We start from the raw sequence: 27,325 nt of genomic DNA on the forward strand, positions 1-27,325 counted from the left end.
TAATCAGATGAGTTTCCAAAATCTTTTTATTTGCGCTGATGTGCTGGTGAAATGAAACTTAAAGCTGTGGCTGAAGAAAATTGTAAAGTAAATTAGATCGATGTTTAATGGTCAGAGGCGGCGGCACGACATTTTGCATGGGGCGAAATCTGCTCACCAACCTTACTAGGGGAGTCCGGTGCATGCTCCTCTTAAAAAATTGAAATCTAGACCCTCTGAATCGCTATTTCCTGTATTTTGAGGGGCAAATTTTGCTGACACAAAGGAGTTCAGCTTGATTTTGGAGGGGCCGAAAATTTTTTCCATGGGGCGACCGCCCCCTTTGCGCCCCCTGTACCACCGCCACTGAGTATTACATTTCAGCAGGTAGTTAGTTTTGAAGAATGAGATTGCATCGATATAACGAGATATCATGTGCTCTCCAAACTCATGTCTCACATTTATTTCGAAGAGTGCGATGCGTATATACATTGGACATTTCGAATAAAGACAAACACATGTTAAAGTTGAATTATTTTTATACATATATTATACTGTATTGCAAGTAAAGTACTACATTGTCGCTTAACATTGGAAAAATAATATTGATAAAATGATGATAAAATATTTAAGACTCGAGAATGGAAAATTAATGCATGAATTAAATATGTTCAGCCCAATGCTTTCTAATATGTAAATATTAAGAACACGTGTGTAGAAAACAACGTGTGTTTGGTTCTACTGACAATTACGTCAGCAAACGTGTAGCGTAATTTGTCTGAATACAATGATAAAACATAAATTTGTTTTCGTTTCATAATTTATACGAAATTTCATAAAAAACAAAAACAAAACACAAAACATTGGTATTATTTATGTCGCATCAAATTCCGAGTGTACACACATTGCCAATAGTTGCCAATGATTCCCCGCACACGCAAGTCGACTTTTGACTTATTTAATCCCGTCAGTTTACTCACATATGCATATGATGACAATAAATATCATATACTAGTACGTAAAGTCACGCAGTTGATCGTGGCTTTAAAACAATTAATTTACCCAAATGGTTTGTTAAACTAAAAACATTTTCGGTGAATGATACCAGGACCGGACTCGTCGTACTCCTGTTTACTGACCCACATCTGTTGGAAGGTTGAGAGAGAAGACAAGATGGAACCACCGATCCACACGGAATACTTTCTCTCAGGCGGAGCGATAATTTTAATTTTCATGGTGCTGGGTGCTAAGGACGTCACTTCCTTCTGCATTCTGTCAGCGATTCCTGGATACATGCTGCTACCGCCTGACAACACCGTGTTGCCATAGAGATCTCGACGTATATCTATGTCACATTTCAAGATACTGTTGTAAAGTGTTTCGTGAATTCCCGCACTTTCCATACCTAGAGAATATACAGTGAAAACAAATCGATTAAAACAATAATTTGATTATCGCATACATTTGCCGATGTGAATACAATAAAATAATAATAAAATAATGAAGAGTATTTAAAGTAAAATAATAATAGTCAACTTAAAGCTGCATTACATATGACATGTGTCATGAATTTGTTTTTGCGTATCTGTTAATCGACTTAATTAGCTGATTATTAGCGAATTGCTGTGTTATGTCTGTCATCGTTTAGGCCTATTTGAAGTTTTGGACGGAACTTGGCTCAGTGATTTGGAACTAATTACAAGATACCGTCGCTATTCTGACATCCGTAGTTATTAATGTAGTGAACGATTAATCAAAAGATATGACGTGTTCAGTACTTAGTGTGATTGGCTTTATGATTGAAGGTTACGCCCTAGAGTCTTTTTACTGCTTTGTAATTGGTTAGAGTTGTGAAAATGAATAAAGAGAGTTTGAGTTGGTCTTGGCGAATACTCCACGATAGACGCAGTAGAGAGAGGCACTCCCCTGATACATGTTAAGACGTTCGCGAGTCAAACGTGTCAGAACCTGGCTGTAATACATACAATCTCGACATGCAAATTTAATTTTGTTTGAATCTAGGTGGCAACGAATGCTATGAAATATCATATAAAATGTATAAATTTAGAAAGAAAAGTTGGCGTCCATCAAACAAATCCTCCGACTTGCGAGTTTTCTTTAATTAAATAGGCCGCATTGAAGAGACGTCAGTTTCGCTTGCGATTCGATGGACTTGTTGATGCCCTAAGCTGTTGAAAATTCGATCACAGCCGAATCTTCACAAATTTGGTAACAATTTCTGACTCATATATCTTCAAATACTGTCATTGTTGCATTTGGTATATACTACTTTATATGTCAAATGGTACAAAACTAAACAATATCCGACTATACTGTAAAATGACTAATTTTCACTGGGTTTAAATTTCACTGATTTACCATTTCAGGCATATTCAGTGGGTTTTAAATTCACGGTTTCATGATTTAGATCATTTGTTCTATGCTAAATTTTACATATTCACTGGGTTTTAATTCAGCGCATTTTTCAGTCAGCGAAATAAGCAAAATTAAAACACAGTGAATAATTACCCCCTTTACATTAACTCTTTACTAGCAGAGTAGGGACGTGGATTTTTTTTGCAATTCACTCGACTTTATGCAATTCCTAATAATAAAATGTTTTCCCTTACCTAGAAATGCTGGCTGAAACAGACTTTCAGGAGCTCGGAATCTCTCGTTGCCAATGGTGATGACTGCACCGTCTGGTAGTTCGTAACTTTTCTCCAACGCAGAACTTCTGGCAGCACTTTGCATTTCCTGCTCGAAGTCCATAGCGACGTAGCAAAGTTTTTCTTTGATGTCACGAACGATTTCTTTCTCAGCTAAAATGAAAGAATGAAATGATAAAATGTGATCTCGTGTAATCATACAATTGCCCGATACTTAGGCAGTTGTCATGGTTGTGACAAAAACAGTGTAGTGGTCAAATTCGTTTCAGCCGAATAATCGAATCACTCAGAACAACACAAACACGGACCTGTGGTATTGAAGGAATATCCTCTTTCTAACAATATTCTGACTAAATAGTCGGTGATATCACGACCAGCCAAGTCAAGTCTCTCGATAGCATGTGGCAGAGAATAGCCTTCGTAGATGGGAACGATATGACTCACGCCATCACCGCTGTCAAATACAACACCAGTTGTTCGACCAGACGCATACAACGACAACACCGCCTGAATACTCACATACATGGCTGGCACGTTGAATGTCTCAAACATAATCTGAAAAAATGGATAATTTTAGTCTGAATTAGTTGCTGCATAAATACGATATGTTTCTGACAGACGTCGTTCTAAACAGGGATTTATATTCAGTGTACCAGGCTGTCCCGTAATAGTGACTGAATTGAGAGCATTGTCATTCTGTAATGATACGAGCACATCGGCCTCGGAGGCTGCTACCAAATTCAAGTGATGTCATACCATTAAATTACCTGATTAACTTTTATAGTAAAATAAGTTCCTATTTCACATACCTGTGTCATTTTTTCTCTGTTCTGTTTCGGATTCAGTGGCGCTTCCGTTAAAAGTACCGGATGTTCTTCTGGGGCGACTCGCATCTCATTGTAGAAAGTATGGTGCCAAATCTTTTCCATATCGTCCCAGTTTGTTACGATACCGTGCTCGATTGGATATTTTAGTGTCAGAATTCCACGTTTACTCTGAGCTTCGTCTCCGACGTAGCTGTCTTTGTGACCCATTCCGGACATAACGATCTTTGATGGAAAATATCATTATTTTATTGAAACTGTATATGGTTACCCATGTATAATGTAATCCATTGTGTTAGGGGAACGTTAATATTATTCAGTAGGGGGCGACATCACATTAAAATCAAACTAATCTTCATGAACACATCCTGATAACAACATAACACTTCAGCTAGTAAGTGAGAACTGAGCTGCAATATTCTAACGTATCCCCGTCACGGGATAACAGAAATAATACCTCTAGGCCAATTGAGTAAACAAAGTGAGACTCCATTCGATGTATTGAAACTCTACCTGATGACGTGGCCTTCCAACGATGGACGGGAAGACTGCTCGAGGAGCGTCGTCACCACCGAAACCAGCCTTACACATGCCGGAGCCATTGTCCACTACCAAGGCAGCGGGTTCGTCTTCCACCATATTTAGTATTTGTAGTATAAATATAAATATATACGCAAATAGTATAACTCTGAAAGTATAAAAATTACAAAAAATAAATAATAATGTATACGTATTGCCCATAATGTCTCCATTGAAATTGTTAACCACATGCGCATAGATTGGTGAACGCATATTTGTTGGAAGCTGACGAGAAACTTACCAAGATATGCGGTCTCTCACTGTTGCTGTTTTACTGTAGATACATGTAGATGGATGTATGCGATTAGTTTATGGTTCTATCATTTATATACCAGAACGCAGACACTGGGATTGTTGACAAGGCGTTTACCTGCATGGAGTATCGTAAAGGGTGAATTTTACGAAGTAAACAATAGATGTTGACATATACTTAGCTCTCTGATAATCAATATTTTCTCCATATAAGGAAATTGTTGTAAATTGGGATATTCGAACATCGGCATATATTGCCGTATATGGTGTCCACCTTCCAAACTGAATATTAGTATATTGAGGGCGCTCTTAACAAAATCGAGGACACCTGTAACTTGTTGACGGAAGGTGACTGGGGATGTGGGGGTAGGAGGCAATCTAACTACGTTTTCAGTGTTGTTAATAATCATGACTTCGTGTTAATAGCCTCGGTTCCCTATATTTTTAAATCGTTTTTTAGTATGTTCAACCATTGACGCAGAGCTCCGAAATTTTAACAGTCTATAGCCAAGACTGTTTTGGTAAGAACAAGGAAAAAAAATCACAAGTGCCCACGAACCTGCATCTATACCTTAACTGGTAGCCATTAATGCTTCCGTGGGTTGTGTTTGTCCGGCAGATTATTGTTTTCGCTTACAATTGTGTTATTATATGCTCGTTATATTGGTTTGTGTACATAACCTATAAAAGTATCTTTATTCATGCGATATTTAGTTTTCTGACGACCCCCCCTCTTTGAAATAATTGTGTACCCTTATAAAAATAAATATTAGCTAAGTACGTGGTTTACCAATATATTATTTTGGAGTTTATTGTGTGTGTTGGGTATTCCCTCGCTACTGTTATCTGACCATACAAGGCTAGATCGTTTTTCCTATGACGATGGTTTTGAATGTTAGTATTGGTTTTTGGGTGGATGACTGAACACGTGATTTTCGATAATATAGACTGACAATTACTGAGCCTTATTTTGTGGATCTGGCCAATCATTGCCAAATAAGGAATTACTACGGGGAAAACATGCCATTTTTGGATTGAACGTTTTCGCTTGGTGCTTGCATGTTGCAAGACTAAAGTGGGTCGCTACGGTGTTATTGTTTGGTTGTCAGATTTGTAAATTTGTCCAAATATGGCATGAGTCGGTATAATTGCCTTATATGGAAACACAAAATGCAGTTTGTTTTGATATATATCAGGTGACTATATTCTATTTTTAGAATGGCGTACTACTGACCTTGACGAGTCATCATATAATAAAGAGTCAGAGGTCAATCCAGGTACTAGTACTCCAACTGCGTGCACTGCAATTATCGATATAAAGGTGTTAAAACTGACGAGGTTGCTGTAGTTATTTATCCGAATAGCAAATGTACGACTCGCTGATGAAAACATTCCATTGAAGAACGTGGTAGTTACAGGTGTGGGAAATTTTACAGTGTTTTGTGTATTCGTGGCTAATGTAAACAGTGTATACCAGGATCGACAGTTTACAATTTGTAGTGCTTTAACATGTTGTACAAAGTCGGACATTGATAGTGTTATGAAATTGAGCGCATAAGTAATACATTTAGTATGTAAATGTTTCGGCGGAGAATGTGGATGTTACAGTTGTGAGAAAATGTTCTTATTCAAGTTTATGGTTTAAGAATTTCATAAAACCGCCCGTCAGCGTGAATTCGAGGAGCAACCTGTAGTGGGGGTCGACAGTTAATGTTTCTTTAACATTACGCAGAGAGTCGGACAACGGCAATTTTACGGGATTTAGTACCTCAATGATAGTAAGTGGGTAATTCAGTAGAGTTTCTAGCTTGGTTGTGTCACAAACTGCGCAGCGGTCTATATACTACACCCAACCGACTCTCGCTCGGTCAATATCGGTTATATCTACCCCCCTAGCCTTCACGCACCATGTCTTGCTATGAGGAGAAATGGATCTTTTGGAATTGTTTTTTTTTCACATTCACAATATATGTTAAATGTCAATACATAAATAATAAATAATTGTTCTGTGATATAATGTAAAGTTTGGTATTTTATGGTGTGCCTTTCTTTATATACTATACCACAATTGCATACCTACAGTGTGCCCCCCCCCAAAAAAACCTGACGCAATCACACGTGGCAGTTATATTTACAGAGCTACAGAAAAGTTAATTTTTTTATGAGAATCAGAAGAAAAGCATTACAAAATTGACATTTCCCCCGTTAATTGTTAATGTGGTTATTCATTACAACTAATGTATGCAAAATATAGATGATAGTCGACAGGGCATATTTTCAATTTGTATTTTTTGCGCCGAACTGAATTCATTTGTTTACGTATATATTGCCCTCTTTGTGATACATAACAATGCCTTTGTTTTTATTGCTAAATATAGTATCCATCTATTTACCGATGCTACTTGGATTAACGCGACAAATAGTTACTTTCATGTGTAATGGTGTAACTAAATTCTGATAAACCTACAAACTATCTGTCAGGATACATATATATTCTACTTGATGTTGTGACGTGTTATGCGATTTGTACTTATAATCTTCGAAAACTGGTAAATACTTTAATCTTCGACCTATCTCAGACATTTCCAAGCACGTTGAATTCAACACATCTATTATACAGTGAGTATTCCATATATTGCAATAATTAGTATACACTACGATGTTGGCTATTGCGAAATAATTTATTTTGCTTAAAAATAAATACACGATTTAATAAACAAAGACAAAGTTAAATCTTTTTAAGAATTTTTATTTAAATGTTACATTATATAATCCGCACACCAGTCTGAACAGTCACGAGATTGATTTTAATATTCTTTCTTTATTTTCCAAAGTACATTATTAATTTATAAATACAAAAACAAAATCAAAAATACAACGAAAATAAATACACTTTATACAATTCAAGTGGCAGAAAATGTAAGTGTAAAATGTAAATGTAAAATGACAGGAAAATAGAAATTAACACAAGTTGTGCTAGTCAAGTCTTCTGCCCAATATAGAAATGAATAATATACAGTCGAATGTGGCAGTGCAACTAACAATATATATGATTAATGATTAAAAAAATACTAGGAAACCTCGCATAATGTTGCTTCACTGATACCATTTTAGTATACAATTATTGGCCATCAAATAATTTAACACGTAACTATTATTATTCATATGATATTTATATAATATTCATTATATATTTAATAATATAAATATTCATTATATATTATTATTTATATGGTATTCACTAAGTAGGGTGAATGCACAGTCACGCGTGCGCCAGCTGATTATGGGTGAATGATACACACATTATGCCAACGTTACCACGGTAACGTACAGATATTCGCGATGAAGATCTTGTCATTATATGGCTATACATTAATAAATGTTAGTTTAGCCGTGTCGCTGAGGGCGCCTTGTAAGAGAATCTCAAGTAAAATTATTACGAAATTACTATTTCAAATGTAAGAGAAATGTAACAATTCCAAATGATTCCTTTTCGAAAGAAGCAACTAGACACCTTTCAGAATTAAAAGCATGGACACATTTGCTAGAAACACTTCCGGTGCACGACACTAGGACCCGACTCGTCGTATTCCTGTCGACTGACCCACATCTGTTGAAAGGTAGTAAGCGATGCTAGAATGGAGCCACCGGTCCATACGGAATATTTCCTCCCCGGTGGTGCGACGATTTTAATCTTCATAGTGCTAGGCGCCAGGGCAGTCATTTCTCTGTGCAGTCTGTCAGCGGTGCCCGGGTACATGCTGGTACCACCGGACAACACCGTGTTGGCGTAGAGGTCTTTGCGTATGTCGATGTCACATTTCATAATGCTTCGATAAAGCATTTGATGAATGCCGCCAATGTCCATACCTACAGAACACGCAACAGAAGGCGGAACTGTGATTCTTTCGTTTTTAAAGACACCACTGAAATTCAATTTTAATAATGATTTGCAGAATATCTCATCTAAATACAGAACAGAGTGTTGACATGGTGGTCAACGACCACATTAGGGAGAGGCATGATCAGCATAAGTATACTCACTGTGTACAAATGGGGAAAGCTAAACCAACATAAAAAATCAATTACCACACGAAATGATTTCCCGCACTGGTGCTATCGAACTTAAAAAGTACGACAATTTTCACGTTATATATTATATAACAGTTAGTTATCTTCTATTGAATACCACATTGCCGATTCGGCGTGAACACACCTGACGTGGAGCTCCACACAAAGAAGTTCGCTGATTCTGTTCGAAACTTTTTGGATTTCGTCATTCCCATGATGTATCATTGGGAGGAAAAGATATATAATAATAAGGTTATTACGAGGATACCGAAAAGTATGCACTCAGACAGTGCGCCGTCGCATCGACCTCCGCTGCGCGTCGGTCGATACTCCCGCTGTACTGTCTTCGTGCATACTTTTCGATATCCTCGTAGTATCCTCATAGTATTATGATCTCACCTAGAAACGCTGGTTGAAATAGACACTCAGGAGCTCTGAATCGCTCGTCGCCCATAGTTATAGTGACACCGTCTGGTAGGACGTAACTTTTGTCCAATGAAGACGAACTTGCTGCAAGTTGTAATTCCTCTTCGAAATCCTTAGCCACGTAACATAATTGTTCTTTGATGTCACGAACAGTCTCTCTTTCAGCTGAGTGAGATATATGAAGAATATTATTATTATTATTATCCTTTTTGTAATGTGAAAACCAACGCTATTATACGTGCGTTGTACATGTAGCATGGGTCCCACATCGGACAGTACGCTGGATAAAAGGAAATATGGGTCGTGGAGCGTACTTAGTTTATTGGATAGCGATTCTCCAAAAAACAAAACAAAACTCCACCAATCCTGAATCAAAACAATGGTACTGATTGGCCCAGTAGATCACGTGATGAAACTCGAAGGCGAAGGCGAAGTTGCTGGAGCCTGAGTTCTACGCGTGATTTTATTGCGTTAAAAAATGTTCCATTTCAAACTGCACATGCACACACACAGTGGTTTCTCGAAATGCATACTAATTAGGTAACTTGTCACTGATAAAAGTTACTGAAAACATTTTTAATTTTTTTTAGCAATAGTACTAGAGTGAAATATCAACGTGCCTTTGCATTCTCCGTGAATTTCGTATGATCATGGTAAAGGAAAAATCTGTGGTTACTTTCAACAGTTTTCTGAAGTCATCAGTTTTTCGATTATTTTTTTCAGCTCGTAGCGATAGAATCAGTCAATTTAGAACCATCATGTGTGCTACCGGGAAGCATTTTGGCACAATTTTACTAAAAAGACGAGTTTTTCAACCCAACGTTCCATGCAACTCCCCTGCGCCGCACTATGTACAATATGAGTTCCATGCAAGGTATACAGCGTGTGTGAAATGCACCGCGTGGACTGTTGCGCTTGAACCTATTTTGATAAAAAATCTCCGCGAAGACTGAATGAGACAATGAATCATCTGACGTCTATAAATCAAAGGATCACACAGCAGAAACTGTTACACATTTTGGTGGAAATGTCATGATTTATATTTTCATGTATTTTGGTGAGGCCGCTTTTCGCAGTTATAGCGACATTCACTGGTGACCCCTGGATGATCCACACCTCCTCGTAACTTGTCATGATCAGGTTCATTCGTATGTTAGGGAATTAGTGATTGGAACAACTGGCTGATATAATGGTCGACTATGGAAGTCAACGAGGCACCGATAAGTAAGAGAGTTATGTCCCGACATCAGGGCAATTAATTAGACATTATGGCGTGTTGATTACTTTGCGTGATTGGCTATATGTGTGGAGGCCACGTCTCGAGCTCTTAAACTCGCTTGTAATTGGTTAACAGTTGTAGTGTGAATAAAGCCGATCTCAGTTAGTTGTGGCAAGCTCTCGACGAGGCAGTCTTGATACGGCCGTGGGAGAGTAACAACGCAGCTGAGACCAAATGTGACACGATTCGATTCTCTGTGTGTCTTTGTTCGATAGAAAGGTGGAGAATTCCCCGAACTTGATACCTCTGACGTGAATGTTTAAGAACACTCGAATTAATCGTTCACAGAAACTACTATACCTACCAGTAGTTGTAAATGAATATCCTCTTTCTGAGAAAATTCTGATTAAATAGTCAGTGATATCACGGCCAGCCAAGTCAAGTCTCTCGATAGCATGCGGCAGAGAGTAGCCTTCGTAGATGGGAACGACATGACTCACGCCATCACCGGTGTCCAACACTGCCCCAGTGGTACGACCAGAGGCATACAATGACAATACGGCCTGTATGTTTGCGTACATTGCCGGTACGTTGAATGTCTCAAACATAATCTGAAAAATACAGGCGTCGAGAAAAAAATGACATACGAATTTTAGATTTTATAATATATGTGTTTTAATTTTTGTGTTCGGTAGTGCATGTTTATCCCGGAGATTGCACCAAGTTTTCATGAGTGATTTCAATTCCAAAATCCCGCTTCCGCTCACTATGTCAACTGATTTTCATCTTTCTTTTTTTTAAAAGAATTATTAAAACAAACAAACAAACAAACAAACGAATTGCAAGCCGGACACACTTAGGCCATTTGCCTTCAAAAACCACGGGCTTGTTCAAGTTTCCAGCCATGGCTTTAAACAATAAACGCTGAATATCTCTTAATTCGCTCCCCGAAAATGCAAACTATTAATTTAACGTGCATACAATTCATTATTTGGTCGAACGAACAAAATAAAAATTAAATAAATAAAAATTACCCAAAACATAGGATTTTAAAACGCAGTACTTTTCACGGGAAAACGCGTCGTTCTAGCCCTATGTACTATCACAGGGCAAACTACCGAAAACGTCGTATCTTTACAAACAGGTCCGATAACCAATGTAAACATTATTGTATATCACTAAGCAATCCGAAATCTAATTACAAAGAATCAGCACTTGCTAAAGATGTTCATGAAACGACAGCCATTCAAAATGACGGAACGCATATGACGAAAGTGCCAAATTTCATACCTGTGTCATTTTTTCTCTGTTCTGTTTCGGGTTTCTTGGCGCTTCCGTGAGAAGTACTGGATGCTCTGTGGGGTCGACGTTTAATTCATTATAGAATGTATGGTGCCAAATCTTTTCCATGTCGTCCCAGTTTGTAACGATGCCGTGTTCGATTGGATATTTTAGTGTCAGGATACCACGTTTATTCTGAGCCTCGTCTCCAACGTAGCTGTCTTTGCTTCCCATTCCAGTCATAATAATCTTTATTGGAAACACAAAAAATATAGAAGTACGTGTTCTAAACAGTAGTTTGTACGTACGGCATATATTAAAGGGCGGTGGTCGTCGCGCAGCGCGTGTTTCAAGTAAACAAACAATGTATTTTACATGCGTTGTGTACGTCGCTATGAGTCCCATATCGAACAGGACGCGGCGCGACGACAACCGCCCTTTAAATATGTCAAAATGAGGCATTCGGCAGGGATGAGTAGTTCGTCCCGGTCGATTATGTTCCAACAACATAAATACAAAATGTCGAAATGTAGTCTCAACATTCGAAAAACCTTGCGATCTTTAGAAATTTACTTCGCCGACAAGACTCCGTGACACCATCCTCGTACACATCTTCTTCGGATGTGTCACCGGCAGACGCATGATTAAACAGACAGACAGACAGCCTAGAGACAGGCGTTCTAATTTACTGTAAACAGTGTATTTCCCACACGTTGTATACGTCGTATGGGACCCATATCGAACATAGCGAAGTGCGACAACTTAAACGCTGAAATAAACGGTACCTGATGACGAGGTTTGCCGACGATGGACGGAAACACGGCACGTGGTTCGTCTTCGCCGGCAAAACCAGCTTTACACATACCGGAACCATTGTCAACGACCAAGGGGGCTACGTCTTCGTCCATCAACATTCTGACCAGCGTGCGTGTACGGAGAACACCGATTCAATGAAGAAAATGTTCTAAATATGACAAAATAGGAAATGTTTGCATTAGCGGAGAGACAGTGTGAATAAGTTTATGTATTTTTCATCATGTTTAAATAATTTGTTTTATATTACATTTTGATAATTTATTAGGATATGATTATTGTAAAATTAAAAAAAACGAAACGAACACACAAATGCGCATGCGCTCAAAATCACTACGTATTCATGTGCGTGTAGGCCGTCGCACTTATAAACGTTTTGCGCGTGCACGTATGCAAGAGACTTTTTCCACACAAAAACGACGGATTCGGCCGAATTGTGTTAGCGGTTTGCCTAATGTTGGCCAAACAAATCATTCGGCTGTGAAAGATTGGTATTTCTTCCCTGACTTGTAAGAATCTGAAACACGCGTTTCTCTTTATTTAATTCCATGTCGTTTTCAAGATGATGCCCCCCCCATAGAGTAAGTATCGGTAAACTAATCGCATTCATTTTAATATTACTTGTACGCCAGCTGACTGTGCGGTGATCAGTAAGCGAATTTTGTTATCAGCTTGAGACATTCGCATTTTGGCTGGGAAAAAGTAAACATATGACGTCACAGTGCGACGGTCTATAGGTAATTCCGGATACCCGCCTATTCGCGTTTTTCATAATTTCATCAAATTAATACTGCTTCTGTACATTTATTGTTAAAAATGTTATTATTTTACGATGAATCATAATACTGTAATATCATATGCACCTTAAGACATATTTGTTTTGAAATACTCAAAGCCATCCCTAATATTGCATCCTTATTATTGAATAAATAAATAGATAAATAACCAAATAAAGATTACACTGTATGGTAGCACGTTGTCAATCTGCTCGTGTTGACTTTCTTATTTGATCACAACACATCACACCTCGGTATTTGATCACAACACATCACACCTCGGTATTTGATGTGCCCAAATTATTTACGATCGTTCATTGATGACGAAACGATGGTAACAAACATTCAATTTGACATGTTTCAATACGGTGTTAGTTATATAATAAGTACTCACTTGCACTTTGAATGCAGCGGAGCTTGCAAATATATTATGGGTGTTTTTCTTGTTGACCGTGGCTTTGAAAAGTAAATATATAGATATATAGATATATATTTAGACAGGCAGAATGAACGTCGTATTAAGCAGCTTGAACAAAATGATTAACGAAAGAAAATGAATAATTGAAAGTGTCTTACCGCGGCCACTGTACAGCTCTTAACGCTGCTTGTTATACCGTTAACAATGAAAGATATTAAAGTAGAATACATTAACATACGAATAATCAAATGAGAAATGAATTATTACGTGTCAACGTCATGTATGTCGGGAAACGATCGTCGATGACTGCTGGGAGGAGCTGAGTATCCACAGAAGCCATTCATATGTCACTGATGACAACAGTATTTATGGAGCTCGGGCAGTTATGTCACAGAGAGGGATAAATTATTCCCGAGACGAATATATGAAAATTGTATGACATATATAAGGTAATTATTTGGCGAATCAAAACATCTGAGCAAAATTTTATTTTAATGTTATTTTACTAAAATTACTTTTCCGCAAAATGATATCATCTAGTTTGATGACATCATCACATTTGAATAGGTAAACGCGGAAAACAACCGAGTTACACCCGGTAGCAGCATCGTGGGAAAGATCTTTCTCGGGCCACATGTTATGAGTTTCGAGATGCATCACGAAAATGACCTATATAGCCTATTTGAAGGCGTTACAGCGCTGTCCTTTCTGTTCTCATTAATTAGCATTGCCGAGCAGCAGATGTACGCTCATGTTAATAACTATTGTGTACGATCAATTAGCGGGAAATCCGGTAAATTCGATGCTGAATTAAATTGTTCGATTAATTTTAAGCCACTTTGTCGGCTTCTGATCACCCGTCTGATTAATCGTTGCCAAATTAGGAATTAAGACTGTGGAAGCAATACCATATTAGGTACCAAACTTTTCCCGTTGTTGGCCATGTGGATGTTTTTTATCGGGCAGGTGATTACTAGTTTCTATATTTGGAACTGTCAATATCTTTACATCCGGGGGTTTTCGATGGGTATATAATGAAGATAGAAAGGAAGCACACTACCTGAGCACGTCTCATTGCACACTTATTGTATAGTACCAGACACTCAAAATTGAGAACAATCGAGAACGGATGGCTAGTTATACACAATTTAGCGAAAACATATCAAGATACTTTTACTTATACTCAATCTGATTAAAATCTGATGTAGTGTACGGGCTTTAATTATTTTGGCTATAAACTTTTTTTAATTTCATTTTTTATTACTTTTGTTATTAATGCCCTTTTATTTTATTATTTTACTTTGATTTTGATTTTGTGATTTTTTTTAATTCTGCCCTACCTACATCTGATCCGACGTCTATGTAAGTCCCGTTCAAATCTCGCGTAAGTAACAGCCAATTATAGCCCCCCTTTTATACAGGCTGTCGGTTGCTTACTTTTCAGTGTAGCGATACTCTACGGGCAATCTTTCTGTACATTATATTTTGCCCACTTGAATAAACCATTAATAGAAAATTCCTAGTATATTTTTATTTGCAAAAGAAATTCCTCAGCATTTTACAATTTTTGTCATTACATTGAACATTTTTTTCACTTCCAACAAATGTGTACACTTCCAGATACATCTTCGCCAGCCAAGGTTCGTTCATTCAGTCATCGCTTCAATTTTACATCACTGAGCATAATTATCTAGAATGGAAGCAAAAAAGATAAGTAAATCGTAATGATTAGAACACTGTAAACAGCTATAGTAAACAATGCAAACTGATTTTAAATTGTATAACGGTCACCGGCCCACGGCATCGACGCAGAAAATTGGAGCAAACAAATATTTCCTGATCAATTGCGATGTGTTCCAAATAAAAAATATTTTATTCCAGTCCAAATCAGCTCAATTACTTTAATAAAGAGTTATTGTATAATGTACAAAATGTTGATACAATTTGATGAATATTTACAGCTACGGCTTCAATACCGTAGACGATGTTGGCCCGTCTCCAGGGCAGGCGACTGGAAAAAGACACTGGTGTTCGGTCGAAACGGTGGAAACAAAATCGTCACTCCCAGAATAACTATGCAAAATAACGATCTAAAGTCGAACCATTCGAGCCACAATATTAACATAAAAATGACTTTCGTTGCATTTGACAATGATAAACTTACCGTAAAGCTGTGTTATTCTCGGTCGCTAACGTCGGTATAATCCGCCATTTTATTTGAGTGTTTGCCACCCGACTCCGCCCGGTGACGTCATCATGTGCGCTATAGAAGGAGGTCTGTGATTCGTTGACTAAAATCGTCGATAGTGGGTCTCGTTGAAATCTCGTTACATAGGCATCGGCTCAGATGTAGGTAGGGCGGAATTAAAAAAATCACAAAATCAAAATCAAAGTAAAATAATAAAATAAAATAAAATAAAAGGGCATTAATAACAAAAGTAATAAAAAATTAAATTAAAATAAGTTTATAGCCAAAATAATTAAAGCCCGTACACTACATCAGATTTTAATCAGATTGACTTATACTGAATGTTAAAATGAAAAGCGATGGTCTATTAGCCGCATGTCTGCATATGTGGCTTGCTGGTTATATTGTCTCAGAGTATGTACACTCGACACGCCAGACACTCACTTCCGAAAACACCTTTTTAATAAATTGTGCCCTCTAGTTGCACGTTACTCGTAGACGAGTGGAAATGGAATATGGCGAGAACATGTAATTTTTAGTATTGTTGTTTGATTTTGTATATTGACAGCTACAATGGACTGTCATTTATTATGAACTGAAAACTCTGTTCTTGTAGCACATCTGAGCATTCGTTCCATGAAAAAATGAACTGCTTTATTACGCATGTGCACTGTTTTTTTCGATACGTATAATAACAATCACTGCGCACGCGTATTAGTACTCCCCATTTTCATCTAACAAACACTGTTGCGTGTTCTGCAAACGCAAACTTTTCGTTAATGATGAATCAAAATCCGATTTGAGATATAATATGTAATGTCGTACAACAATTTTTAAAAATGTTTTCGTTCATAATGCATCTTTAAACGGTTGCATTCAAGTTGGCAACATCGACATTGATTTATTATATGGCCACCTAGCACCTGATAAGCGTTTGATAAACTACACAGGTGTATTACATTGATTTCACATCAACGCCACGGTATTGCAGTGTTCCTATACGACGATATTTGTTGGAAAGATGCGTTGTTTGTGCACGTTTTTGATAATAATAATAACTACAGTAGTTCCAGGGATAAAAAACTATAACCTTTATTTCACCTGACAAACTAATTATATTTACACCTTGAATTATTTAAATACAAATTTCGAATAATGAAAAAATACAATAATTGAAAAATCCGACCTGCGGAATTCAGGTCAACTGACTACAGTTAAAATGTCAAATATTTGTCAATAAATATAAATAAATGCTGGTTATTAAATAAACCATATCGCAATGTACTTCCGGGGCACGGCCATGGTGGGGTCACGGTGGTGGTGACGATTGATTGGTCAAACTACAAACACATGATTTACGTATATACTGTAATATGTGCAGACTGGAGTAAACAAATAATCATGTTGGCGGTGAAACCAACACTACACAGTCTGCTTGTGCCGATGTCCCGACAATTCGCATTTAGAAGCATTTTCGGTGAATTATACTTGGACCGGACTCGTCGTACTCCTGTTTGCTGACCCAACTCTGTTGGAAGGTTGAGAGAGAAGCCAATATGGAGCCACCGATCCAGACTGAGTATTTCCTCTCTGGAGGAGCAATGATTTTGATCTTCATCGTACTTGGCGCCAAATTCGTAATTTCTTTCTGCAGTCTGTCGGTAATACCGGGGAACATGCTGGAACCACCAGAGAGCACCGTGTTGCCATAGAGATCTCGACGTATGTCAATGTCACATTTCTGGATACTATTGTAAAGAGTCTCGTGAACTCCAGCATTTTCCATTCCTGAAAAAATAATATTAAATCGATATTAGTCTTAATTAATAAATATTATTATATCTTTCATTATTATTTTAGAGGGACGTATGTCACGTATTTCAGAATGACGTATGTCTTTTCAGTTATATCGTTCATGTATTCATCGGTATGTTCAATATTATGTGTCATAGAGAGTGACGGGTACATGACAAGTGTGCCTTACCTAATAATGCTGGTTGGAACAAACACTCTGAAGCTCGGAACCTCTCGTTGCCAATGGTGATGACTGCACCGTCTGGTAGTTCGTAACTTTTCTCCAATGAAGAACTTTTGGCAGCACATTGCATTTCCTGTTCGAAGTCCAAAGCGACGTAGCAAAGCTTTTCTTTGATGTCACGAACGATTTCTCTTTCGGCTGTAAATGAGTAAAATATTCCAGTCAGGAAATATCTGAGTGTGTCATAATAATCACCATTGACCGGTTTGGAATAACACTTCAATTCAACAGGTCAATTTGGGCCATTAGTTTTCCCGGAATTGGAAACTAGCTTTCGAAAAAATAAGGCGTGTCTATCGTATGTGCATTCAACACACGATACCTGATACGAACATTGCGTGAAACGTCGGGTTTTATCGAAAAATTGTGTGCTTTCCCGAGACGCTTCGTGCATTACCGAGACACTTCGTGTTTTGTCGAGACTCTCACCTGTGGTTGTGAAGGAGTATCCCCTTTCTGAAAGTATTCTGACTAAACAATCCGTGAGATCACGTCCTGCCAAGTCAACCCTCTCTATGGCGTGTGGCAATGAGTAACCTTCGTAAATAGGCACTATGTGTGATACTCCATCGCCGCTGTCAAGTACAACACCAGTTGTACGACCAGATGCATACAACGACAACACCGCCTGGATACTCACATACATGGCTGGTACGTTGAATGTCTCAAACATAATCTGAAAGTACAAAATCGATTTATAATGACATCATGTGTTTTCCGTAATTTTGGCGGGATTCAACAAGATGACGACTTTATACAAAGATATTTAATTTAACTTACCTGTGTCATTTTTTCTCTGTTCTGTTTCGGATTCAGTGGCGCTTCCGTTAAAAGTACTGGATGTTCTTCTGGGGCGACTCGCATCTCATTGTAGAAAGTATGGTGCCAAATCTTTTCCATATCGTCCCAGTTTGTTACCACTCCGTGTTCAATAGGATATCGGATGTTTAAAATACCTCTTTTGCTTTGTGCTTCGTCTCCAATAAAACTGTCTTTCTTACCCATTCCTTGCATTGCGACCTGGGACAGAATTGAGACACGTCATGAACAACATGCGTACCGTGATGCCAATTCGAAATACATATCATATGTATACCATTGTCATGATAACAACCGAAGTCCACACATGTAAACCCCAAACATAATATGTAATGAAATGTTAGCGGTGGCATGACATTTCTGCTTACCTGATACCGTGGTCTTCCAACGACGGAGGGGAAGACGGCACGTGGTGCGTCATCGCCAGCAAATCCAGCTTTACACATGCCGGAACCATTGTCCACTACCAAGGCGGCAACTTCATCGTCCATGGCGAACATCTTGTTTTAATTATATCTCAAGTCACTAAGAAGCTGAATGATTTCTGAAAAATAAGAACGAAGAAATTGTTATTGAATCCACGCGGAGTAGACAACGTGCGCAACCGATAAATAAATGAACTTACTTGGGTGTAAATAAAAAAAAAAAAACGATTTTACCTGACTTAATCTGGTAAGGTTATTCCGGCGTCTTCGTAAGATGAATACTTCTTTGCTCGGCTGTGGTCGGAGTATGTCTGCCGAATCCTCAGTAGCGATTCATTATATAGCCGTCAAGGGCTTTGTTGTTATATCATGATGTTAGTGTGAAGGTATGCACATTGATGATTCATCGCTGGTCTCTCCACTGGCGATGACTCTTATGAACCACAAACGATGACCATGTGCGTGTCGTAACGTTATATTTTCATCGATTCAGCAATTATTTACAAAACAGAGAACGCTGTAGGTTACATTATTCTGAAATTGATTTCCACAATTAACCATAATTGAAAAATAATTAAATAGTTTATGTTTATGGCATATATTATATTATCTGAACTTTAACTGAACAGTATCCAAATAATTACTTGAAGAATATAATAAGATTTATTTTTGTCTGTTGACCAGTAATCGACAGGACTAATAAATTTTAAAAATCAGAGTTATCAGTGTTATCAGTTCTGGTATTTTCAAAACAATTATCGTATGGTGTGAAGTATTGCATTTTGGAAATATCTGAAACAGTAATACATTTATTGAGCATGAATTTGTCGCGTATAATTTAATATTTGTGTTTATCAATTTATTACTGTTACACACGTTGCCAAATAAGGTAAGAGTTGGCGGCAATATGTCCAAATATGGAGAATAACATATTTCATGAGGAAGACTTCAAGTTCTTTCTCCCAGCAATAATACTACGTAGACAGATGATAAATATTCCGGCCATTACATTATTTTAACCAATTAAGGAAAAAAAAACATGCACGCTAAAGAATTCACCGATTTTGTTGATTACACACGTTTTATTAACAGGTGGTCATACGCTATATTTGGTTAACACGATCATATCATACACTGAGTCATCGGTAGTATGTACTTGTAACTAGGTCAAAGGTCAAACAACCGAGGCACACAATACTCATTCTCATTGTTCATTAAACAATAGAAAAGGGGGTATGTGCGTCAATGCACCGACAGTCCCTGTTGAGAGAAAACGAACGCGTTGTGCGGGAAGATAGTGGCTAATTTCAGTCGATTTGGTGAGAATTAGCACGGCAAGTTGGAAAGTGCAGTCTTCAAGTTATTTGCTACTGGCAAGTCGTTTACGTGCAGCACCATGAGGTTTCATATACATCGTACACTGGTCAGTTCCGTGGAAGTTAACTTGGTGTCGCTGCGAGGTCAGGGTAATATCAGTAATAGTACTGATCAAACACGTTACCACGTTAGTAACAACTAATACATAATATGACAAATCAGTTGGTTTGACCATGGAGGTAAAAAAAAAGGATGGTTTGACGGAGTACGCCGCTGGTGAGCGCAAGCATAAGCACTGTGCATGCACGTTCCTCGAGTTAAAACACGTGTATGAATATTAATAACAGCCTGACAGACTTCATTTTTAAATGTGAGACAGCTCAAATGTTCTATACTACTAAGAATATACGAATTTATACAAATTATTTCCATTAACACACTATCTGAAGGAATGTGGATATTGCGCTGTTTTGAGTTCAAGCCCATTTTACCGAAACACACGGGAGACACTGTGTATTTTCGTCTTGCGTAGATTAAACATACGCCATTATTAACAACAATGTAGTATTCAGCATGCTGCTAATACTCTGAACACACAAACAAGTCATTCATTGAACTTTCAATCAGTCTCAAAATACAAATATAACATATAAGTACTCGGTCCGACTTCGTCCCTCTTCGTTATGGTGACTTGCAAGGCGCTAGCTTGCTTTCCTTAGTATGAAAACAAATACCGCTGAGGGCGGCATAGCAAACTATACTGTATTCGCGCGACAGAAACTGGAAATCGAGTATACAATACACTCAAAGTATAACCTTTTATACGTGACTTATGTGTGTAAATTGTGAAAGTTTATGTTGAAGAGTGAATGGAAGAGAATGTTATAAAGTGAATATAAGTCACTCATCATTTTGGAGTTTGCAACAGTTAACTAGAAATATGAATATTGATTGATTGATTTTAAATGTCGAAGAATACTACTGCATGTATACAAAGCGGTGTTGGTTGGTTCAGTTAGTTGTTTTGGGAATTATTTCAACTAACTGGCTTAGCAGTGAATGGCTTGGATTGTCTGCTCAGATGTATTGGAAACACCATGGAACAGAGGGGCATTGTGGGAGCATAGCCCGAAACATCTCCCCGATGTCTCCTTCGCTGTGTTAGCTACTGACACACTGGCTGCTTTAATTTAATTTGAAGTACCAGGCAAGGTAAAAATAATTTCCTTATCAACAATTCTTTCTCCTATTTCCACACTGACCATGCAGAAGCCAGAACCACACCTGTTGTCGACTTTACTGCCTAAAATACACTTACAAAAACTCATTGGAAGATTCAGGCCAGCTGCTTTTAACTTTACAGCCGGGAATTATGGCCAGTAAAACCGCCACTCATGAATGAAAGAGATCACCAGCAGTCGCTGATTGGCTACTTGCGCCGTCAATCATTTGGCCGGTGGATAATTGGATTATTTATCGTTACGAACGACATACCAACGTATGCCGAATCACAGGAGGAACTGTGGCCGAATACACTCTACTTACGTAATGGTATCACATCCTAAACCGTAGAAGAAGATAATAACTAAAACAATACTTTAAAAGCATTAATTATTCACAGGATTTTAGTTTCACTTTTTTCATTGATAAGTCAAATTATCTAAATTAAATCCACGTGAATATATGGAATGAATTTTTGTTCCCCTGCCAAATTCTTCAACGTGAATCCCAGTGTATATTCTCAAAATAGTGAAATTAAATGGTTTGACAATAATAGGAAGCAACTTCAAACACGTTTGATAGGCAGGTATCGCATTCCACATTACCGCTTAAGAAGTACCAGAGAAAGTAGTCTAAACTGATATCGCGTGTTCGTTTAAAGTGTCAACACAATATCAAAACATATTAAGCCGGCTGCACCCCACCAATAGCAGACATTCTTTTGAAAGATTCAAAGTTATTATCTCAAGATAAATTAACATAATGTATGTAAATGAAATATTGATTGGTTTTCACAATATGCTTGGTCGGCTTCCTAACACACAACGGCCAGACCAATCAGTGAACAACTTTGTTGACAGGTTTTTTTTTTCGACGTGGCAAATTATGCCTTATATAGTATTTGGTTTATTCCAACTGCGAATCCAGGCTCCAATACAATTGTTTAGTAACCACCTTACATACATACACATTATGCCTTGTATATATATATGCTTTGAGTTTGACTCAACTGCGAATTACCACGTTTTCTAGTACTAGTAGCTGTAGCAGCATGACGAACCCATCATCAAGTTCGATCACGTGTATGGGGTGCTACCTTCGGCGGCAGCGCTCTCTCGTTGGTTACTGTCAATTATATTGCCTAATGGCAGTCGCAACACAGCGGAGTTCTAGTATTCACTCGGAATTTTGGAAATCCGCAGATTCCACGAAGCGTGATATCAATACACAATGAAAATGACGAATCTATTTTTATAACGAATAGACAATTGTTGAACTGTGACCCCCAACACGCAGACATATATTATACAAGTAACCTGTAGAATGCTGTGTGGGTAATATTTTTATATTGATTTTTGCTGCATTTGCAGCAAATAGTTACCAAACAATGAGAAATCTATTGGATTGAATATACCTCTCAGGTGGCTTCACATGCATAGTTCAAGCCTGCCTAACCGGTGCTTATACCAGGATTTAGTTACAGCTTCATGTTCCCAGTAATCACAAGAAATTGACATGACAATAGAAATTCATGAAAGACTGGCACACCCATGCAATTAACAGCGAGTTAAATTCTTGGGATTGAAACATATATTTTGAAGTCACTGATGTAGGCAATGAATAACTTAAAGTTGACATAAAGACGAGGTAGTTTATGATTTAATCAGTGCTCAACTAGAGGCTGAAATTATAATTAATTTGTTTATTTCAATTTCTCCTGAAGTCAAATAGAATACACTGGTGAAACACGATAGTACCCATGGGCGAAAGGATGTTTTGGGGTGTAGTTTACATTGTGTATGGAGTGGCAGGGTCGGGTGTAATTTGTTCATTTCCAACTCTTATGAAGTCACGTGGAATTTCACTTAATTTATTTTTGCTGACATGTTTTCAAGCATTACATGTGAATCCAATTTTCACTATGCTGTGTCTCAATAGAGTGTGAGGGAAATGGCATTTTCACTGGAATTTATTTCAGGGGGAAAATGTTTTCAGTGATAATGAAGTATTATGACAGAACCCCGTACCCTCCCCGTGGCTTTCATTGCGTATGGAAGTTATTTTCACGAGTGATGCGGTGTATCCTGCTGCCGTACTTTCACGAGCGAAGCCACTGGGAGGGTGTGGGGTTCTGTTATTATTACATATGTCCCATATTTTATTATTTCAGAACGTGCAACAAATCGGGATAGAAATTTAGGTCGGGGAACCCAATTGCCCATTAATATGCTCCAAGACAGTGCTGCGACCTAGCAACGCGTGTCAGTGTAGAACGCGTGTCACTGTACGTGTGAAAATAAAATAATCAGACGTCTAAACTCGAGTCATTGTCCGAATAAATACTGCTCAAATTGACTAAGTGTTCAAAACGTCATAAAAAAGACGCCGCCGACGATGCGCGTCGCACAATCTTTTTGCTAGCTGTCAAACAACTTGTCAAGTCAAAACATCTACGCGCCAAAGTGAAAAGGCTGATTTTACTTCGGGTCCAGGCTGCGGGTGGATGTTCAGAGAGCCCTTCAAGATTGATAAAACTCAGTTTCCAGGTGGTCAACATACATTAAGTTCTCCCAATCCTAGTATTCTATGTGATGTACATCTAACAGCCAAAAATGAACGATTGGTGAACGATTTGAACCTGACAAAAATAGCAGACGGAAATGTGTTTACAAAATAAAATAGTGATTACTTGAAATAGATACCAGGAAGGGGAGGGGGGTAAAAGAAAAGTTATATAACATTTTATTATTCAATAATTTATTAAAATACATAAGTTTGTCCAATTCCCTGTGATACAACACCTCAGACATAGCTCATTGTACTCGGTTTGAGTGTGGGTACAAAGTTACTATTTGAATTTTTTATATCTTTTTTCATTAATGAGAAATTTGACCCCAAAGTTAGAGTAACTGTTCACCAGGAATGGCTTTTTAACTCTTCTGTGATTTTTTTGGCTTGGCTGATTTTGTTCAAACTTGATAGGCAGATCGTACCATCACTAATTGGAAAAACAATCCTGACCCACCGCTACCATGGCAACAGCCAAAATCTGTTTTTTGAATACTTTCGCCCCAAATTTATTACCTCCTACCAGTCTTGTAATAGCAGTGGCCAAATGATCATGCCTTTTATTCTGGCTACGTTGCGCACTGGTAAGAGATCACTGGCGCCGACATTGTTACACTGTCAACGTAATCCCAATTGAACTTTGAATAAAATCTAAATGCTGCCTCCAATCTAGAAAATACTATCGCAAAACGGTTGGAAATAATACATTTAACGGCTGAATACGTCCTAGCAATAAAATAAAGCGACTTCTAAAGACTGAATGTTATTTTGCGAACCTCGTATAAGGTGCCTGGTTTTAGTTATAAACCAACGTTAGCTTCACGTTCATGTCCTACGGTAACCATGGTAACACCCGAAAACATATTGCTTGTTTTTTACCGGCTTGTTTTCATTGGCAACCGAAGTATTTTTAGTCCCCGTTCAGGCGCAGCCTGAAAAGGGGACTTATAATTCAGGTTTTGTCCTTTTTCCGTCTCCAACATTTTCTCAGAAATTCTACAGCAGGTATCAGTGAAACTTGGCAGGTTGATGAACAAGTATCTTCCGAGTATGCACGTAATTTTTTTCCTGATCTGAAAATCCCAAATGGGTCTTTTTCACGATTTTTATCAAAAATTACCTCTCCCGGCAACATTGACAGAACGTCTGCGCATGCTCCGAATAAATTAATTACTGTAAAATACTTTATTTTTGCTTGCAACATTTTTTTTGCTATTTTCGCTGAAGGAATGTTTCAGTTAAAATAAAATCCAGCGAATATTCCCTTTTTCCTATATTTTACAGTCAAACTTGTCAAAAATCAATGAAAATAAATCCAATACAAAAAAAGCCAGAAAGTCTTTTCAGCGAATGATAATTCCAGCTGAAATAAAATATTTTACAGTAGATTAGATCTGTGAGTAACTCTACAGCACGTGATTTCTCCATTGCGTGCAATTTATTATAGTACTGTTTATACATGTATTCTGTTCGGCTCAGTGGTCTCATTCACTAGTTACTAGAAGAACTAGTAACCTTATTTGATTTCAAGAACTTCAAGAAGGCGGCATAAGAGACGTGTTTGCAAAGGTAAGTTCTCCAGTTTCTACAAAATTGAATGTATTTTGGGGTACGATTGGTGTACATTCCGTGACGTACAGACGTGAATATTATGATGATTGCCAGCTTTATATTCTTGTGAAAAGCCAAAAAAGCAAACAATTGTCTCCAATCTACGAAACTAGTTTGTAAATTGTATACCCTGTCAAATTATTGTACACGGACGATTAATTCATGGGGACATAGTTTCAAGTTAGTAAATCGTTATCTGGTCTTTTGCTTGTGACGCGATTTCTGAAATATCCACAACTCGGGGGGGGGGGGGGAGAATGTCCCTGTGTCGATCAATTTATTCATTATATAATAGTAGGTTGCATATGATTATATTCGTATTTTTATGTTGTGAGCATTAAACTGTTAGTTGTAAATATTATGAAGATTTTGCCGATCTCGATCTCGTACATTCAACATGGCCGATGTGCAGTGACAACACGTGTATGGACGTTCGGTCTGAGTAGTCTGCAACGGACCATGAAATCGCCCGGCGTTTTTTCGGCATTTTTTTTATAGTTTTTTTTAAAAATATTTTAGATATTTCATTCACTCCTGGCGCCTAAAAGAGTCTAATTTATATTTTACCGTAGTCATTGACACCTATTGTGAATAGCCCGAATGGGTAAGCTTCGTTTCGACAATGAGCTGTTATTTCTGCGAACAATGTTAAATTATTCTTTGAATGCTCAGTTTATATTTTGAAAACAACTAATTTTTTGATTAAAAAAAAATCATGCCGTTTTCCCTGTCAAAATCAAAGCATAAAGATCTTGCCAGAACATCGGTAAATCTACTACCGCGTTGCGTTCACCACGAGGTCACTGAACCGTCATTAACATATTTATATGAGCCACGTGTAAATGAGAACAAGGCGGATATCTATCGCTTCGCGCATTTACATTCGACCGAAATCATTCGTTTACGATGAAACTAAGTTGAATATTACTTCCAATTTATAAAAATTCAACGAATTAAATTTTTGTGCGTTATTATAATCATTACTGAATAATAATCAACAATTGCAATACTTCGAAAATAAGTAAGTTATTCACTTGCGAAACACAGAATGACCAGATTGTGCTACCGTGATCATTCGCTACCGGTACTAACCACTAAGCAATGTATTCGTGTTTGTATTTATTCGAAACTTCTTTTAGAACATACTTTACTTTTCGTTATCAACAAGATTATAAAAAAAATAATGGATGTTACAGTAATTGTAATTGTAATTGCCATACAATCATCAACTGTGGGAAAACTTATGTTATTGAAAATCTTTATTTTGTTGTCTGTGAATTAATATAATATTTGAAATGGCGTAATGGTGCAAAATATTCTCAAACAATCAGTCTTCTGATGACACTACACTGCGCATTTATGCACAGTCAGTATCCCAATGCGCGATCACAGCTCACTAAGTGATGATTGTGGTTGAAATGAAAAACTGAATACAAAAATCCAGTAATATCTCAAACGAATTTCCGTCTGCTGTGAATGCATGTTTCGTTGCATCAAATAAATAACCCAATTTTATGATAGAAGCTTGCAATCTTGTGCCATACAGGGTCAAGTGATTGAGCAATAACAAATATGATTTTATGTATTAGGTCATTGAATGTATCCAAAAACATGGTACCAATGATCTGAAATTTCAGGAGTGCTCGTGGAAGGTTTATCAATCCTGCGTATTGTCTTGTTCTTTTTCAATCCCGCATTTCAGTTACTAGAATTCATACTAAAAAAATAGTTTCTGTTTTTCTTCTAATAATTCGTCCACTTTCAAAAACAAATATTTTTCCATAGTCGAAATGCTAGAAGAATACAAAACTACTGTGATTTCATAGCGATA

At 37.6% G+C, this 27,325-nt stretch overlaps 3 protein-coding genes and 1 long non-coding RNA gene across 4 annotated transcripts; all 4 read right to left on the reverse strand.

Moving 5' to 3' along the window:
- Window positions 1-948: 948 nt before the first annotated feature.
- LOC102803405 (actin, cytoplasmic) lies at window positions 949-4,424 on the reverse strand. Its single transcript, XM_085502979.1, has 6 exons — window positions 4,293-4,424; window positions 3,986-4,160; window positions 3,416-3,697; window positions 2,957-3,203; window positions 2,610-2,801; window positions 949-1,384 (listed from the first exon to the last, which is right to left on the reverse strand). Exons 2-6 carry the CDS (start codon window positions 4,109-4,111, stop codon window positions 1,059-1,061), a joined length of 1,173 nt encoding a protein of 390 aa, XP_085359105.1. The 5' UTR covers window positions 4,112-4,160; window positions 4,293-4,424; the 3' UTR covers window positions 949-1,058.
- Window positions 4,425-7,847: 3,423 nt separating this feature from the next.
- Window positions 7,848-12,214, reverse strand: LOC100377057 (actin, cytoplasmic-like). The gene is made up of 5 exons (XM_002741987.2): window positions 12,086-12,214; window positions 11,310-11,549; window positions 10,384-10,630; window positions 8,774-8,965; window positions 7,848-8,173 (listed from the first exon to the last, which is right to left on the reverse strand). Exons 1-5 carry the CDS (start codon window positions 12,212-12,214, stop codon window positions 7,848-7,850), a joined length of 1,134 nt encoding a protein of 377 aa, XP_002742033.2.
- Window positions 12,215-14,823: 2,609 nt separating this feature from the next.
- LOC146739501 (uncharacterized) lies at window positions 14,824-15,749 on the reverse strand. Its single transcript, XR_014930206.1, has 2 exons — window positions 15,472-15,749; window positions 14,824-14,997 (listed from the first exon to the last, which is right to left on the reverse strand). It is a non-coding gene; the product is annotated as an uncharacterized LOC146739501 (long non-coding RNA).
- Window positions 15,750-16,562: 813 nt separating this feature from the next.
- On the reverse strand, window positions 16,563-19,101 carry LOC102803182 (actin, cytoplasmic-like). Its single transcript, XM_085502438.1, has 6 exons — window positions 19,012-19,101; window positions 18,721-18,896; window positions 18,314-18,553; window positions 17,963-18,209; window positions 17,480-17,671; window positions 16,563-17,283 (listed from the first exon to the last, which is right to left on the reverse strand). The coding sequence occupies exons 2-6, from the start codon at window positions 18,850-18,852 to the stop codon at window positions 16,958-16,960; spliced, it is 1,137 nt and encodes a 378-aa protein (XP_085358564.1). The 5' UTR covers window positions 18,853-18,896; window positions 19,012-19,101; the 3' UTR covers window positions 16,563-16,957.
- Between the last annotated feature and the right edge of the window lie 8,224 nt (window positions 19,102-27,325).

Source organism: Saccoglossus kowalevskii, chromosome 8 (genome assembly GCF_978046115.1).
Source record: "Saccoglossus kowalevskii chromosome 8, keSacKowa6.1, whole genome shotgun sequence".
In the NCBI taxonomy this organism is placed as follows: Eukaryota; Metazoa; Hemichordata; class Enteropneusta; family Harrimaniidae; genus Saccoglossus; species Saccoglossus kowalevskii.